General features: G+C 39.2%; 1 protein-coding gene across 3 annotated transcripts in view; it reads left to right on the forward strand.

Annotated features, from left to right (window-relative positions):
- Nucleotides 1-11221, forward strand: part of LOC137102311 (glutamate receptor ionotropic, kainate 2-like) — a 57436-nt gene extending 46215 nt beyond the window's left edge. For 2 of the 3 annotated variants that reach the window (XM_067481686.1, XM_067481687.1), the window contains exons 13-16: nucleotides 180-397; nucleotides 1424-1649; nucleotides 5305-5555; nucleotides 9582-11221. In XM_067481686.1, the coding sequence (XP_067337787.1) occupies nucleotides 180-397; nucleotides 1424-1649; nucleotides 5305-5555; nucleotides 9582-9746 (860 nt within the window). In that variant the 3' untranslated portion in view covers nucleotides 9747-11221. Of the gene's footprint in view, nucleotides 1-179; nucleotides 398-1423; nucleotides 1650-5304; nucleotides 5556-6143; nucleotides 6220-9581 lie in introns of all 3 variants that reach the window. The other variant, XM_067481688.1, reaches the window with a different exon arrangement.
- Nucleotides 11222-18297: the final 7076 nt, after the last annotated feature.

An 18297-nucleotide genomic window follows, 5' to 3' on the forward strand; every position in this document is an offset into this window, starting at 1 on the left:
GAGGGCTGCATCTGCCTCAGCTGGAAGCGTAAAAAGAGTTGTTGAAACAAGTTTTTAAAGGAACTAAACTTATCTTGTTTTTTGTAGTTCAAATACACAATTAAAATCATCATAAGGTCTTGCTGAGATGAATACAATTTGAAGTGTGACGTTCACTTGTGCCACCTCCCTTACACCAGGCTCAGAGCTCATGCCCAAGGCGCTGTCAACTCGAATAGTAGGAGGCATCTGGTGGTTCTTCACCCTCATCATCATTTCTTCATATACTGCCAACCTGGCTGCCTTCCTCACTGTGGAGAGGATGGAGTCGCCCATAGACTCAGCTGATGACCTGGCCAAACAAACAAAAATCTTGTACGGGGTGGTGGAGGATGGTGCAACCATGACCTTCTTCAAGGTAGCTGTGTCTAGTTATTATTAGGGAGGTGTTGAGAAATCTTAGTCCTTGTGGATTTGGCAACACCCATGGTTCCGGGTAGTAACAGGAAGTGTGGTTTAATATTACTTTGTTGTATGCATTCAAATAAAAACATGTTGATAAGGAAATCTCTCCATAATAATCAACCACAGACTGATCTCCTGTTGCACACAGTCCAAATAGTTTTTCACACATCTGTGACCTAATAGAAAAGGTGTTTGACACCTTTTTTTAAACCGAATTGATGTGAAACAAATGCTGGCAATAACCACATCTTTATTTCATAGATGCCTTTTGACAAATAAATTGCCTGGAAGTTAAGAAATGGTAAACACATTTCTTGTGACTACTTTACAGTTAAAAGCCCCACTTTGTGTTGCACAAGTCAAACATTTTAAGCAAAAACAGCAAATTGTATGAGTAACAGAAATGCTTTGCATTAGCAGTATTGTAGAAGAGCTTTTATAACTTTATAAGTTTTATGTAACAGCAACAAAGGATTTCATATTCCTGCGATTCCTTTATGCCAAAGTAGGTCATTTGAATTCATGTTTGACAGTAATAACCACTGTAGTGGCAGTTATATTATGTAAATATATTATATGTCTGTTGATGGTTTAATTTCATGGTAAATGTAGGAATCATAACTTCCTTTGTATTTTACATAAACATCTCTCTGCATATGTACATAGTGCTGCTCCACATTAGCCCTGCACATTAATTTGAAGGAATTGTAGCCCAAACAGTAGTGTAGTAGTGTCTCTGTAGTTTAATTGGGTGTCATTTTTCTAGTTTTAGAACTTGTTTCAAAAGCTAATGTCAGAATTATGCAAAAAGAGAAAAAATTCACAAACCTCCAAAGACCACTGTAGAAGTTGTTTTGTTTGTTTATCAATGAATATGAAAATTTTGCAAAGTAGCCAGCGACACTGAAACAAAACAGAAGTTTGAGGTGTCCACAAAAATTATACTTACACTACTTCCAACTGCATTCTTGTCTTGCAGAAGACAAAAATATCCACCTATGACAAGATGTGGGAGTTTATGAACAGCAGGAGGCAATCAGTGATGGTGAAGAATGTGGAAGAGGGCATCCAGCGTGTCCTGACATCTGACTATGCCTTCCTCATGGAGTCCACCACCATCGAATTTGTCACCCAGCGTAACTGTAATCTCACACAGATCGGAGGCCTCATAGACTCCAAAGCTTACGGAGTGGGAACACCTATGGGTAAATGACCTGAACTCTCCACACACCTTCGTGTTTCCTGCTGTGTTATAAAATGTTTGAGTAGCTTGAGGTCAGAGAGAAATACTGCAGATACTGTGTGGCAGATAAAAATAGCATATTAATGTGAGTGACGGATAAGCTTTAAGAATGGAAAGGTTGAACTTTATTGATGGGGTCATGGGTGTAATAGTTCTACAGGGTGAAGTGTAGAAGGTTTGGTTTAATGGAAACTGACTGGCTAAAGAGGTTAAATTTATGGATAAGGATGTGCCTGGGGCTCAAGAAACAGGTGCCATTTGTGCTCTGCCAGAGCAAGTGTAGACTTTTTCCAGCTATAATGATTTTCTCACAAGGTTATTTACAGAGCACAAAAGCAGACCAGGGTTAAAAAATATTCACAAATAGTTTTAATGGTCTGTTTTAGTCTCATTTGAGTCACGCAAGGCCAGATTTTGAGTGCACTGCAGCAGGGAAAAAAACACAGAAAACAACCAAAAGTCAATTTAATGCAATTCCGAGTGACTTACTTGACACCATCTGAATTGTATAAGCATTAGAGAGCAACAACAAAGCACTTAAGATGGTATAAAATGAACACTGAGAACAGTTTTCCACTGCTTATTGGAGCCAACACCTGTCAAAAATTAGTGTTCTGACATTTTAAGTTGCTTCTACGATAACATGGAGAATCTAAAGCTATCATGAGCACAGTTTTGTTATTACAGCATTTTAGCAAAATATAATATGATTATCCACTGCAGTTTTGTTGCACAGAAAGCAGCATGTGCCATTAATAAATGTGCATCTCACAATCCTGGAGACCCTGGCTGATGATAGATTTGGTGATGGTTCCAAACATCACAGTGTTCATGACAAGGCCAGGGACAGCACTGCAACAAGCTGTAATGGCCACATTTATCATCAGTTACATTGGCCCATCAAAATATGGAGGATTAATTTCGGCCATGCACATCTGGACCCGGATCTTGCTGATGAGTATGAGGCATTTATGGATCTGCAGGGATGCTGTGATTGCTTCATTTGTAGCAAACTTGTTGGAATTGTCCCGCTGTGGCTTCATAAATGCAGAAGTACTTAACACTGATACCCTTGCGATGGATAAATATACCTAGAGTATGGATCACTTCTCTTTTTCATTCATGTGCTGATATAGTGCATTGAATATATTACTACAAAATATAGCACAAATCATAAGAATTCAGCAATAAGTGGTGCAATATTTAAATGCATGAATAATGGTTAAAAACGTCTGCTTTTAAAGTTGTTGCTGTCTGCTAACTGATGTTCACTGCTCAGTATTTCAGGAATAAAGCTGATTACAGCCTGTAAGAAGTTCACACTGTGATTGAAGTGGTCGGGAGATAGTTAATTACTTTTTTAGTTCAAAAAAGTTCTACTTTCATGCCAGCAGAGTTTTTTTTTTTTTTTTAAATATTGTCCTTGTCCCAAATCCTAAAAAGACCTCAGCCTTCACTTTCACCTTTAGCCTGTAACTTTTGCTCTTTTAGTGGCTGATTCCCTGTAGGGCTGTTACAGCAATAAAGCTATAAAATAAGTCTTAATCTTTTTAGCGCTTATCGTTTTTCACACATCCTGTTCCCAAAACGCAAACGCATCATCTACAACTATTGACTTAAACTGTGATCACATTAATACTTGAGGCCAGATACTTTGAGAGTGATGGATATTCGCTCGTGTTGAACATCTGTCAGTTGGTTGTGTATGCGCAGCATGTCAAGCACAGCGCTTTTCCATTCGCCGGGACCCCGTCTCCATATCCTCCTCTCTAAGGACCCATCCTATTAGCATTTATCCAAGGCGTGCTTTGTTAGGCCATCATTAATCATTTGAAATATGAGGGGAGCCAGAATCAAAGGACCTGCATACTTGATAGATCTCCCATCTTCAAATGAAGCAGGCATATGCATTTCACATGAACATATATACGCCTATACAACATATATGTGACTGTGTAGTCGGAGTGCTACATTATCTGCTGTACATGCCCAGAATGTATGATCATATGTATATGCATATGATATTTACTTGTAACACTGATCTACTGTAACATTAATGCCCTCTAATACCATACTCCTACTATAAATCATCCTTTAAAAAAGGAAATAATGTTCAGTTTTTGCTCAGATTGTTTTAGTAAGAGGTTCATTCAGCTGTGTGATCATTGTAGAGGCTGTGCTGTGTACAGAGAGCTCTTTCTGTTTTTTAGCCTAATATCACTGACATAAATAGGCTGGACAAAATAGAGTAACACCATACATTCTTGCACAAGAGGCCATTATATAACAACAAGCATTAGTTTTAGTGTGCACACCATAGGTACACTTACAAAAATAAATATATAAATATTTATCCACAAAGAAGCAAATACTGATATGCTTTTCAAAAATCAGCAACACCCTGTGTAATTTTCAGCTTTTGTATTAATGTCGTCTTTGTCAATCTAAATACGTAGAGGCCTGGAGATGAAAGGATGATGGATGTCAGTAAATAAATGATAGATGAGACAGAGAGGGAATCAGCTAAAGGGGCTGACGGGCAAAACTGCATGAATGCTGCAGGCACATCGAAGCTGCCTGCTACCTGGAGCTAGATCCAGTTAATTTCCCCAGGAGTTTTAGCACAACATGTTTCCATGGGTGTAAAATGATTTCTATTATGTCTGCCATATAAAAATGTCACATTTTAATACTGTTTCATCTATTTTAAGTCACTGGGAATAACCACACGAGTCCAAATGCTTTAAACAGAAATGGAAATGTAAAACCGGGCTTTATTATGTATGATTTTTATAATCACACAAATACACTAACAGGCTTTTAAAGCAGTTTATAAATGAAACATGAGGACTCACAGTGTTAATATTTCCTGGCTTGGTTGGGGAAAAGTGTGTGTGCTGCCCCTTGATCAGCCATGTGTTGTGTCTAACAACATGTGCTGTGGATGGGAGAAGAACACGACCCAACTCGGGTACTCTGCAATGATTACTCCGCCTTTGATCAAGCCACCACCCGCTGCGCCTTGTTGCTAATTCTGGTGTATTCTCACTGTCTGTGGATTTGGGTTCTCATACACACCATGACATGAACAAGGGGAAAACACACAGATAGAGAAACGCAACCCCCAATATACACACACAATCTCACACACATACTGTGTGCATCATCATGTAACATATACCCCACTTTCTTCTTTTTTTCGGTTTTACCCATTTATGGAACATGAAAGTGTGTGCAAACAGCAGCTAATTCATCCGAATGAACAGCAGCTCTGCTACACAAAGCCAAGTTGTTGTTGCCAACTCCATTTGCATTATAATTCTCACTCACTGCAGAGAGGAGTAAGAATTTTGAAATCACTCTGAATATAGGGATCAGTGGAATTTGAAGGAGGATTTAAAAAACCTCCCTTTAGGCAGCAACAATAACATGACAAGTTATATGATCATATGCAAACCTACCACTGCTTGTATGTTTATATGTGTGTATATACTGGGTGTACACACTCTATACCTATCCACTCATCAATGGCTATGCCAGGTAATCACCATCCATGTATGCTGAATGGATCTTATTATCCATGTACACCCGTCTCATGTTGCGGTTTGGCCCTACAGGATCTCCGTACAGAGACAAGATCACCATAGCCATTCTGCAGCTGCAGGAGGAAGGCAAGCTGCACATGATGAAGGAGAAGTGGTGGAGAGGGAATGGCTGTCCTGAGGAGGAGAGCAAAGAGGCCAGCGCTCTGGGGGTGCAGAACATTGGTGGGATCTTCATCGTGCTGGCTGCAGGACTGGTGCTGTCAGTGTTTGTGGCTGTGGGGGAGGTTCTTTACAAGTCTAAACAGAATGCGCAGTTGGAGAAGGTATTGGACACTTTTCTGAAGCTTTTCAAGAATTAATGCTATTTCTGAATTATTTTTGGTTTAATTTTGTTAAAGCTGGATTTCATTCCTCATTCTTATTCATATCTCATTTACTTATTTTAGGAGGTACATAAACCTGAAAATTGAAGCAAGAAACCAAACTAAAATCACATTTCTTGCAAACAGTATGTTTTTTAGCTTGCTTTTTTGTCCTTTTTGCAGGTATTTAAAATGGGTTCTGGGGGTTCAAGCGTGTCTTGAGGCAGTGTCCACACTTTACTGTAGGTACATTAAAAAAAACACGAGCTAAAGATTATTTGAAGTTTCAGCTGATCTAGAGCAAATCAAGTGGGTATTTTATGAAGTTGGTCCCTTTTATTACAACACTTTTTTGTGTTGCAGTGTTTCCTTAATGAATGGTAGTAAATGGATTGTACGACCGAATTTTGTACTAAAAAGACTATTTTTGGTCCACTTGATTTGTCAGAGCTAAACTGCTGAAGCACCATAATATAACCTGGACTTTTAATGTATTTTTGTGTGGAAAGAGGACTGTGGATTTTGTCCATTATCTCTTAATTTCATTAGGGTGGAATCTCTTTTGGACAAAGTTGTCAGATGGAACAATTCCTTTCAAAGATCCTTTCAATATACATACGAGCAGGCGAGTATTGTGTTAGTGAATCGTTTAATCAAATGATTTGTCTGAAATGAAAGTTGCATGTGTGCAGCTTTTCTTTTTTCTCCCCCCTCTGGTTATGTTTCTTTCTAGCAAGAGACCGAATATTTCTGACTGTTCTATGTGTGCTCTATTTTAGTACTGAGTGCAAATGATTCATCACACAGTGTGAAGTATGTATTTTAGTGCACTTTAACTTGTGCAAAGATGTTTCCAGATAATTGTGAAAGTCCTTCTGATAGCGTCTTCTAATTATTTACATCTATAAAATTAGCACAGCGCAGCAGCGTGTAACTTTATTGCAATAGTAATTAGGTTCTAGCTTTTTTTTTTTTTTACTGGCTGCATATGTTTCAGAGCACATCTTAGATATCATTAATCAAGAGCTGCAAGACTGGGTCAGAATATTGAGATAATTTGCAAATGCCACAGTCTCTAGGCTGCCAAGGTGCTAGTAATTTACAGGCTGACAACAAGCCTCTCCTTCTCTATTTTCTCTCTCTGGCAACCTCCTTCAACCTAACATCAGCAGCTTTTTTACCCTCCCATTTGCCCATATTTTCCCCATCACTCTAATCCATATCCCTCCTCATTGTTTTTCACCATTTCTTTTTCTTTTGCCTTTCCCGCCCCTCTGTACTTCTGTAATCACTCATCTTTCCGAGTATACAAATATCTCATTCATATGCCAGATGAATATATGTAAAAATTGAGGGGGAAAAACTAAAATACCTGGTGCATAAGCCACCCACAGATCATCTAACACACCTACACACACACACAAACAGAAAAATAATATCTTTATGCTCTGCCTCCTCTTATACCTCCTCTCCTCCTACATCCTCTAAGAATTTGAATTAGATTTTGCATAATCAGAAAACGAATGTTTGGGAATTTGTCTTGGCAATGTTAGTGCACAAGCATATTGACATTTTATAGGATTTCACACCACATGCATAATGCAGGAACAACAGAAGCCAATATTACAGATGTTGCATAACATGTGTCACTCTGTGAGGGGGTGATTGATGTTTTAAAAAAGGTACCAATATTTTGGGATTTAATCTGCTGAAGTGGATATTTTGTCATTTCTTCAATATCTTTACATTTTCCACTTGCATGCCAGAAAATTACAAGTGTTGAATATTTCCCTTAGGATTTAGTTCTTGGCAGGGTGCAAAAAGCTCTGAAACGGCATTCAGACCTTTTTGAGACAGAAAAGCTGTAGGGAAAATCTGGGACGCATCTGGCCTTTAAATGAATCCCTGCTATTCCAAAAATATTGCTTTGAATTGTAAAGATTAAATGATTTTCACTTGATTCGATACTTTGATACTCACACTTTAGGCCATGCTGCTTGCGGCTACACCTTTGTTTCTAACCTTATTTTCAGCTTGTTATCAATACATCTTTACAACATTATCAGAGTACTGTAACATTTAAACGTAGGGGGAATGTTAAATGGGCACTTTACCGACTTTACTCCTTATGAGGATTAGTACTTACGCTGTGAAAACAATTGTACTACTATTGTCTTTTATGGCTCCAGGGAGACTCTCTGAAGTCTTAAGAATTCACTTTTGATTGGGTTTTAGAAATAAATTCTTTTAATAGAGAACCTGTGTTGCACACTGGGCCTTTGGAGTCTTTGAAAGTCCAGGCAGGGAGGTGAGCTCTTGGGATTAAAATCTATCTATTTTTTTAATGATCAAAAGGGCAGCAGCATATTTATGCAACATAAAACCAAGACAGAACCAACGTATACAAAGAGATGAAAAAGGAAAAACATCAAAGCATGGCACTGTTACCATACCGACTGTATGTGAAAAGTAATGTGATTTACCCTGTAAATCATTAATACCAATTTAATATGACGCTACACTGAGTTTTGAAGTATCTCTGACACTGCTCGTATGTGAAGAATTTTAGCATGGCTAATGTTGGTGCCCCCTGGTGGTAACAAAAGACACTGTGCCACCCCCCAAACACTTGGATATATGAATGGCTGAGAGCACAGTTATAATAGACTGCAACCCTGTCATCAGAATTTTTTTTGAGAAATACTATGAGCACATAAGTCTTCTACTTATTAGTCTGTTAATATTTAAAATACAGTGCATCCAGAAAGTATTCCCACGCTTAACTATTTCCACATTTTGTTATGTTACAGCCTTATTTCAAAATAGACTAAATTAATTATGTTTATTCAAAATTCTACAAACAATACCCCATAATGACAACGTGAAATATTTGTTTAAAAAATTATAAAAATGTATTTAAAATGTTTGTTTTTTTTATTGAAAAAAATCCCAGGTACATACTGTAAGTATTCATGGCTATTGTTTAATGCTTTGTTGAATCACCTTTATAGCCTCAAGTCTTTTTGAGTATGATGCTACAAGCTTGGTACATCTATGTTTGGGCAGCTTCTCCCACTCTTCTTTGCATTTCCTCTCAAGCTCCATCGGGTTGGACGGGGAGCATCGGTGCACAGCCATTTTCAGATCTCTCCAGAGATGTTTGGTCGGGTTCGAGTCTTGGCTCTGCCTGGGCCACTCAAGGACATTCGGAGTTGTCCTGTAGCCGCTCCTTTGTTATCTTGGCTGAGTGCTTAGGGTTGTTGTCCTTTTGAAAGATAAACCATCGCCCCAGTCTGTGGCCCACAGTGCTCTGAAACAGGTTTTCATCAAAGAAGTCTCTGTACATTGCTGCCTTCATCTTTCCCTAAATTCTGACTAGTCTCCCAGTTCCTGCTGATGATAAACATCCCGCCAGCATGATGCTGCCACCACCAAGCTTTACTGTAGGGATGCTATTGGCCAGATGGTGAGTGGTGCCTGGTTTCCTCCAGACATGAGACTTGGCATTCAGGCCAAAGAGCTCAATCTTTGTTTCATCAGCCCAGAGAATTTTGTTTCTCATGGTTTGAGAGTCCTTCAGACGGGCTGTCATGTGCCTTTTACTGAGGAGTGGTTTCCATCTAGCCACTTTACCATACAGGCCTGATTGGTGCGGTGCTGTGAAGATGGTTCTGGGACGTTTTTTGTAGAATTTTGAGGAAAGCAATGAATTTAATCCATTTTGGCATAAGGCTGTAACAAAATGTGGAAAGTTAAGCGCTGCGAATACTTTCTAGATGCACTGTATATAGCCAATATATTTTCATCATGAACCGTTATGTACTGTGCCATAACAGCAATGAACAATAAGTCTTGCCAATATTAATTATTGAATAAAATGACAATATTAGCTGAGCTTGGTATTGTAGAGTTTCATAAGTTGGAAATGAATGGCAAACACCATGGTGCCCACTATAACTTTTCTGTCTTACTTGTTTCCTTCTGCAGCGCTCGTTCTGCAGTGCCATGATGGATGAGCTGCGTGTGTCGCTGAAGTGCCAACGTCGTCTCAAACAGAAGCCCCAGCCACCAGCTATCGTTAAAACAGAAGAGGTCATTAACATGCACACGTTCAATGACAGGAGACTCCCAGGAAAAGAAACCATGGCATGAACACTGAACCTGAGCCCGAACCGACCCTCCGCATATGAACATGGGGGGACACGAGGTCAAATTAATGCTGACTGGGCCACAGACTGAGGTTAGCAGTCAAAACAGGATTCCTTTTGAACCCACTTGCTTATGTAGATAGATGTTTCCTGTGGAAATACAGATACCTGAGCAGTGTCACCTCACTGTGACGTTCATTTTTTGAAGGGAACTAGCAAAGATGGACTCTAGGATTGATAAAGTATGTAAATTTCAAAAGGCCCAAGCAGGTTTGGGACAAAACATAAGTCTAGTCCACACTAGAAGTTGACTTAAATGCAGACAGACACACATAAGACATGTATGCACACATACCACAGACACACACACACACTCTCTAATCTTACACACTTGGAACCTGTGCAGAAGGGAAAGCTCTATTGTGACAGTAACAACCAGATGTAGTTTTTCTGTTGATGTCAATGCCCTTTTGTCTTACCTCCATTTGTGTGTGAACCCATGGGCCCCTCCCTTCAGTAGCTTGAATTTCTTTCGGATAATTTAAATAAACACTAAACTCACACAGACAAAGGGACCCCCGTAGTCAGTGCCAAATGGTTTACTATGAACTGGTGTATAAAAGTGATATTTAGTTTGGACTCATCTATGCTGACTTTGTCGAATACTCATCGTTTTCTTCTGTAATGCCTTTCTCGTGCCAAAGTTCTGCCATTGTAAAGAACTTTTTTGCCATGCCTATTATGTTCAAAGCCTCTAAAAGCAATGTACTGTCAAAGTCCTTATTCATGTGCGTCATTACACGCAGTCTGCAGTTTTCACTCTGTATCAGTTGTTGTTTAAAATGCAGGATTTCTACAAAAATGTTTGTTTTGTACAAGAACAAGAAGTTTTGTATTACTTTGTATCATGGTAGCCATTCCTGTGGACAGAATATGTAGCAGATACCAAGTCAGCTCTCAAACACTGACAACTCGTGGTGTGTGGGGCTTTTAACTCTGCTGTGTACGGATCATCTCTCTCATTATTCAGAGATTCCTTTTTTCTGTTTTTTCTTTTTTTTTTTTAGTTTGAGAGTCTCGTGGGGTCAACATACTGTCTGGGGACAATGTGATGGAGTTCTGTGGGTAAAAAGAAACAAAGGTTGCTCAAAGTAGGTGAGGTGACTCATTCCAGGAACTGCCACTCTGGTCAGCAGGGTAAAACATGCAAATATTAGTTGGGTTATGGACAAATTTAAGCCAGACAACAATGAAAAAAATGTTATCATGAGATATTGGACCAGTCTCACATTTAAATTAGTAACTTATTATGTAAAACACAGAATTAGTTTAATTAAAACGTTTTGTGTTTTCAGTCTTAATATGGATCCCTGATTTATTGTTTCAAAGAAGATGCATACTGAACAGCACAAATGACCATTTGAAAAAAAAAAAAACAACATCAGCAACAACTTGTCTGTCTGTCATGTTTTAAAGTAACTCAGATCTATTTTGGTATTTATGTAATGCACTTTCTTTTAATACATCAGCTAATGTATACTGTACATCTATGCTAAAATACTCTGATTAGCCACAACAATAATTTCACACGATGATTTAAATATTGTTGAGCGACAGGTGTCAGAACACACACCTTGCTGTCTATGTTGCTGCAAAAACCGCAGACTGGTCACTGGTCCGACACAACAAAAGCACTACAGGGGATTGGATGAAGTGGTTGATTGGTGTAAATTAATGTAAGCATTGTTGATTTATTGGTCTGAAAACCATCTGCCAGAGGTTCACAGTAACCCATAGTATTCCTATTCATAATCATATTCCCTGTAGGAAAAGAATTCTTTTGCAATTTGTGTTGCACGAACAATAGGACCGATGGCTATAGTGCGATAAAGAAAGATTTACTTTATTATAATAAATTATTGACACAAGTTGATTTATATTTGAAACAGCTTGAACTGACTTTCAGCACTAGCAGATTTTATGCATTTTTTTTTTTTTGTCCTTTCGGCTTATCCCGTGAGTTCAGGGTCGCCACCGCGGATCATTGTCCGCATGTTGATTTACGCCCGATGACCTTCCTGACGCAACCCTCCCCAGTTTCTACCAGTGAATATTATTTTTAGGAATCAGTATTTGACAAAAATAAAATTGGTGAGATTTTTGCATCTCACCACAACCTCGGTTCAATAGATGTTCTAGTGTTTTCAGTAAGATCACATGGTCTTCATTAGCAGATGGGGTTTGCTCTGTTGTCCTAGCATTTTGTGGTCAATTTCAACTTTTAAACCCACGTGATTAACAAAGGCCCTAAAGTGTTGCAACAAATGGAAATCTGCCCACTTCCAACTGGGCAGGTCCATCTACCGATCTACTTTTGAACATGTACTATGCTTGAAAACCTCATGGCGTTTACTAAATGGACCAGGGGGTAATTGTTGTTTTTAACTGCTGATTTCAAAACCCAGAATGAAATTGATAGAGCAGTGGGAATCGTCCGGTTCATTAAGGCACTTGTTGCATCAACTTTTTAAATGTCTCACCTTCACCCACCAGGTGTCACTTCGTTTGTCTATGTTTGGGCTGACCTGACCTACCGGGAGGTGCGATGTTGTTGACAGAGGCTGTCTCGAGCATATGATCTGTCCACGAATTGTCTCCAGATGTGTATTCTGTTTAAACAGGGACACAGTCTCCTGCGGCCCCACGACACTTCTTGTCTTAACTCCATGAAGTGACGAGCATACTTGGTAGGTTACCACGTCACTGCCCTGTCTACCCACCGTTTATTTCTTTCAATCTGTTATTCCAGAGATTTCAAAGACCCAAAACACAAAGACCTACTCCAGTGATGACATCTCTGCTGTCTACTGTAATGTGAATGAATTTAGTAATGATTTATTTAAAGTAACATAAACACACCATGACACACTCTTGAAACCTGTTAGCATTCTACCAGTGCTGCTTGTCATTTTCTACGCAGCTAAACCTAGTGGTGCAAGTTGAAGTGACTGAATACCTGGAAACGTTTATTAGAAACGAGTGCAAGGGTTTGGCTGTCCCGTCGAAAACAAATATGAGCTCATGGAATTTGACATTGATGCAAGGTTTTACAAATAATGTCATTAAAATGTCATAATTGTATTGTTTTGCCTTTTGTTATTCATACAATTTTTTCATATTCTTCTGATAACAAATGTACACGAGACAGGATAAGCAGTGGTGCCTGGTTTTAGATTGGATCAATGCCATCAAGCATAATGATGAGCATTATATCTTGCAGTATACTGAAATGTCAGGCTCATCTAATGGATTGAATGGCCAAAGACCTTATTTGTCCAGTATTATATAAATGAATGCATTAGGAAATTGCTGAATTGTTAATCAAATCAGGATTGTAAGCATGTTGGTGGCTGGTTGTTAGTGTATCTGTCCAGCTGGCGGTGTGCCGGGCTGTGTATTGCTTTCTTTGACCACAGAGTTTCTGTAATATTCCTCAGAGATTGCAGAAATCCGGATGACTGTAAGTATATAGAATTCCCAGTGATACACGGGAGACAGCACAGCTGGACAAAAAGGCCTCGAGATTGTTCTGCGTCTTCTGACTCTCTGATTTTTCTTTGTTTATTGTTATTTCCCTCCCACAGGCAACAGCAGGCGGTCAGACAGCTCGGGGATTCTGACACGGTTTTTCTCGGAGTAATGACGAGAACTGTTTCTGCAGCCCGAGTCCTGCCGCCACAACAGAAATGGCCACCCTGTCTGCCCTCCAGATTGACAGGGAAGGTCAGAGCATGCGTCAGTGCGTTCAGAAGGGACAGTTTAGTCTGTCACACTTATTTTCATCATATTAAGTCTTCTTCCTCCCTTTACTAAGTGGTCATTGGAAAGGTATCCTTGGATAACATCTTGTTCATTAGGCAATTAATGGCTGAGATAGCGTTGTGGATAGAAAATTGCTTTCTGAATGTGACTTTGGTTTGTCACAGAGATATGGGCTAATAGCACCTGCCAAAGAAAGGTTTTGTGAAGGAGGAAATTTATTCCTCTGCTCATTTCCCGTAGAGTTTAATAATTCAGGATCACATATTAAGACTCATGTAAGCCCTCAAGTTCTTGTAAAGTCAATACATTAGTCCAGAGCATAAAATGAGAGTATATAACTCTGTTAGATATTTAACTTTTTATATAGTGGTATTTATTAACTTACTATATTTTGTCAGGTATTTATTTTTGCTTGATTAACCACAAAATGGACAAAAAGAGGGTTTGCTGTTTTTATCTAGTTTAAAACATCACATGGACCCAAGAACCAAATGCACTTGCGTGACACTCTGGCCTGCAACAGTACCTAAGTTTTTTAAGTTTTTAAGTCATTTTAACATTTCACTAATAATAAGTGTCAGTCATCTAAAGCAACATGTGTAATCAGACGTGTCTGCAGATTGTCCCCATAGAAACCTTCAGCCACCAAAAACAACAAAGTTACAGATTGTATAAAAAGACCAATAAAAATATAACAGCTTCTTAAAAAAACGTCAAAAAACAAAAATTTTAAATTTTGGTCACCATTCAAGTAGTATTCTGCAAAGTTGTCAAAATTCTTTATTTCAATTTGTACAAGTTTACTTTTAAAGTTAAAATCCAGTAGATTTCATGTTGTAGTGTTTTTTTTACCAACAAGCACAAAATTGTTACCTTATGTAAAACACGTGTCTCATAACCACAGCTGATTTATGTTATACAATACTTTAATTAATATTTGGCAAGATGTTTTTTCAACATAGATTTTGTGGCTTGGGCACTGTAACACACAGCAGACAACATGTTTGCCTGGCAAGCAAAAAACAAAGTCAGTGTCACAGGGAGTGCAAGGAAAACAGCCTTTGATCATTATTTCACTAAAAAGCATATTCAATATGATTTTGGGTACAGCGGGTTACTGTTTGTGTTTTGTTGTGAAATGTCTCAGCAATACGAAATTCGGTTCAGACACTCTTATTTCCTGTAATAACTGATTAATCAGATTAAATTGTAATTTGTCCAACACTCGTGTTTATAGGAAATACACACTGCACATGCTAAACTAATCACTCATCTGTCAGCTGCAGGCATTAGCTAAGATGGTTAATATGTCAGACATATCTGCTGAACATCAGCATTGTCATTGTGAGTGTGTTGGCAAACTGACAATAGTGTTTATCTCAAAGCACTGCTGTCGTCCATTGTTGCTAACATGGTTATAAAATCTTAATTTCCCGGAAAATGTACAATGTCTCAGAGTCTGTGAATTTGAATGCAAAATCACACGAGCAGTTAACAGTTTCAACTCGGGAGCAACAAATGCAGACAGTGTGTTTAGATGTGTTGGTCAAAGTAAATAAAAGTTCTCTCTACAAACGTATCCTACTTGTTGCTTCCAAACAAAAAAATTCAATAATTTAACATCTTTTTATTTGCTGTCCCTCCGGTCTAAAGCAATCACTGATTCCTGGCGTGTTCTGTGTAAATAATTTAATGATTTGTTACCATGTGGCTCATATCAACAAAGCTACTAGCAATTTCGGGTGCAATATTCAGCCCCCGGTAGATGATTTTTCCGTTCTGTAGATATTTCAGGTCTAGAAATGAGCTTTGACTCCTTTCTGTGGAGTTCAGCATGTATAATATGAAATCCTGGGGAAATGCAATAAAAGGGGAATTGCAGTAGCCGGCTGAGCTGAGCAGGCGTTGTTGGTGGAAAAGTGATGATTTGGTATGCGTCAGGATCTTGCCCAGCAGTGGCATGTGTCTTCCCAGAGATAGCACAGAGGGTTGTATTGGAAGAACCATTGGTCCCACACAAAGACATCTAATGGTCTTACTGGAACTAAGTGTATTATCTCTGCAAGCATGTTTGCATGTAGTCTCCACCGTTCGCCACCTGTATGTGGGTTTCTACAGTCACACGTGTGCCCAGGGGGGACAGACCCCATTTTGACTGCAAATGAATTTCAATTTGAAGAAGTGATCTTTTGTGTCATGTAGCAATTCGTTTGGATGCGGTTTTTTGTCTGAGTGTTTTTTCCCAGCGGCAGATGTGTTGTGGTGGGAGGCAGCTGCAGAATGGAGGAGCACAGCTTGCTAAGTGATTCACCCTGCTCCAGGCATCTCCGTTACCCCATGAGTCTTTTCACTGACAATGTTTTCATTTCTATTTGCTTTATGTGTAACTAGGATGGTGGGCTCGACGCTATGACAGCTCTGTCAGAAAAATGACAGTGCTGGTTGTCTCTTCGAGCAGGGGTGAGAAAAACTAATGGGATGTTTGGAGGCTATTTCATTTTCATGACCCACTCTACACTTGTCCTGAGAAAAACAAGGTGAATATGACACTAGATCACATTTTGAGATGGGCATGTTGATGGTACTCAGTCTGATAATCTCCAGATTGATACTGCAAATGAGCTTGCCATCTGATGACATCTGCTGTGTTTTTATTCACACACTGGAAATAACAGTGTTGAACCAGTCACATCTCCTGACAGGGGAATCGCTGTTTTGTTCACTGCTGTCAAATAGCACTCTCGTTCTTCACCAAAATCTCCCATTAGGTTCTCTCAAACAAATGTTCTCATTCTCCCCCCTCTCTCTTCCTTTTGAGTCATTCATACTGTTGATTCCACCTCTGGAGGAATACATCAGGCATAACGCCATTTTTTTCATCAAGGCAGCAGCTTTAAAGTAATTTTCCTCCTCTCATAGGGAGCCAAATGGAGACGAGAAGATGTCGATTCTCTCATCTCTTTTTCTGTCCCCTTTGATCTCTTTCAATGTGAATTCCCAATGCACGGAAAGTAAATGGGATTTTTTTTTTTTTCTGTCTTTTTCTGGAGCATGGTTGATCATACAAAATTGACCAGAAATGACTCCTAATGACCCCTGTGTTTTACTCAAAAAAAAACAAAAAAAAAAAACAAGAGAGAATACCCAAAAACACTATCATTACTCATAGTGCATCTTAATGAAGGATGAATAATTCAGGGTGCACTTGTAGATATAATAGCCCCGTGCGCTGATGCTGTGAACATCTTTATAGAGGCATGGCCATCTGTGTGCGTGTTTTGGTGATCAGGAGGTTTACGTGAGAAAGGAAAGGGGTTTTTAACAGTGTCTGCATGCCAGTGTATGTTGTTGTCGCCATATTAACAGGCCACAATTGTGATTTATCTTGTATTCCCAGTACAGGAGCCCCCTCTATCTCACAGGAAAGGTTAAAGCATACAGCCTGGAGGCGGTACTACAAAGGTCAACATGCAGTTTAGGAATGAAGAATAGGATGATGGAAAGAGAAAGATGGAGAAGAAATGCACTTCACTCCTCTCTATACTCTGCATACTGCCACTAACATCCTGCAAACACGCATAAGTGCTGCCCAGCAGTATTTATCCCTTAGTGCTTTCTATCCTTTCTCCCCTGTCTTCTTCCTCTTCTTATCTGAGCTTCCCCGTGATACCTCCAATATCGCATGCCGTAAAAATAGCTGACCTTGACTAAGACATCTCCAGAGATGGTATGTGAAAAGCGGGGAGCTGTGTGTGGAAAGAAGATGGTGGGTAACAAAGGGAAACTGTAAACAAAGGGAATTTATTTAATGGAGCCCCTCAAGCTTCAATGCGCTTAGGACAGAGACGGTGAGAGAGACAGCTGGTTATAAAAAGCAAGGTGCTAGGCCATTAAAGAGGTGCGGCAGAATGGAGAGAGGGTCGTGAAGACACACCAGTGTCTTTGGTGAGTCAGATGTGTTGAGGTGATTAATCTGCTTTGGCTGTGTCCTTCACAGGCCTGAAAGTGTGTGGGGGGGGGGTGTAAATGAAACAGTGACACTAGGTTTCCCCCTAGTGGTAGGAAAGGCAAACTATTAGAATTGACGTGAACATTTTAATCCTGGCCTCATGTCATCACTTACTTCAAGTTTCTGTGACATGTAGATGCTGCCAGTGATGTTTTTTCTATTCATCATCAGATAAATGGAGAACTACAAAAATCATATTTCACTGAAGGTTGAACATGCAGAGTGGACAAGGATTGAAAGAGCTGGGGCTCCAAATATTCTCATTGAAATGAGCAGTACAGAAGTTCTTCATTGTTGTAAAAAAATGCATTAATGCAGGGTTAATTATTTTGTCTGTTCATCCCATTTTTTTCTCAATTTTAAAAGTCAATGCTGATCACATCCAAATGATTTCCCATAGTTCCCATGTGTGTCTTGGCCTTCAGTTCTTTAATTTGGCTGTGTGCTCTTATATTGATAAAGACCGCTGCCATAAGTATTGAAAATAAAGGGAATTTTAATAGAAAAATAAGCAAACGCCTTTAGGACGGACACTGACCTGATGTCAACACTAATTTTTCTCTGGCCTTGGCAATGTTGTCTTGGTAGCATTATAAGAATGGTTAGGTTAAGGTTAGTCCAGCATTATGATTGTGCTCAGGGTTTGACTCAAAGGTGTAGTATGTTAGGTGGTTGTTTTTGACAAGAGAAAAATAGGTCTTTTAAAAAACACTTCTTTTATTTA

Source organism: Channa argus, chromosome 17, assembly GCF_033026475.1.
Source record: "Channa argus isolate prfri chromosome 17, Channa argus male v1.0, whole genome shotgun sequence".
Classification (NCBI taxonomy): domain Eukaryota; kingdom Metazoa; phylum Chordata; class Actinopteri; order Anabantiformes; family Channidae; genus Channa; species Channa argus.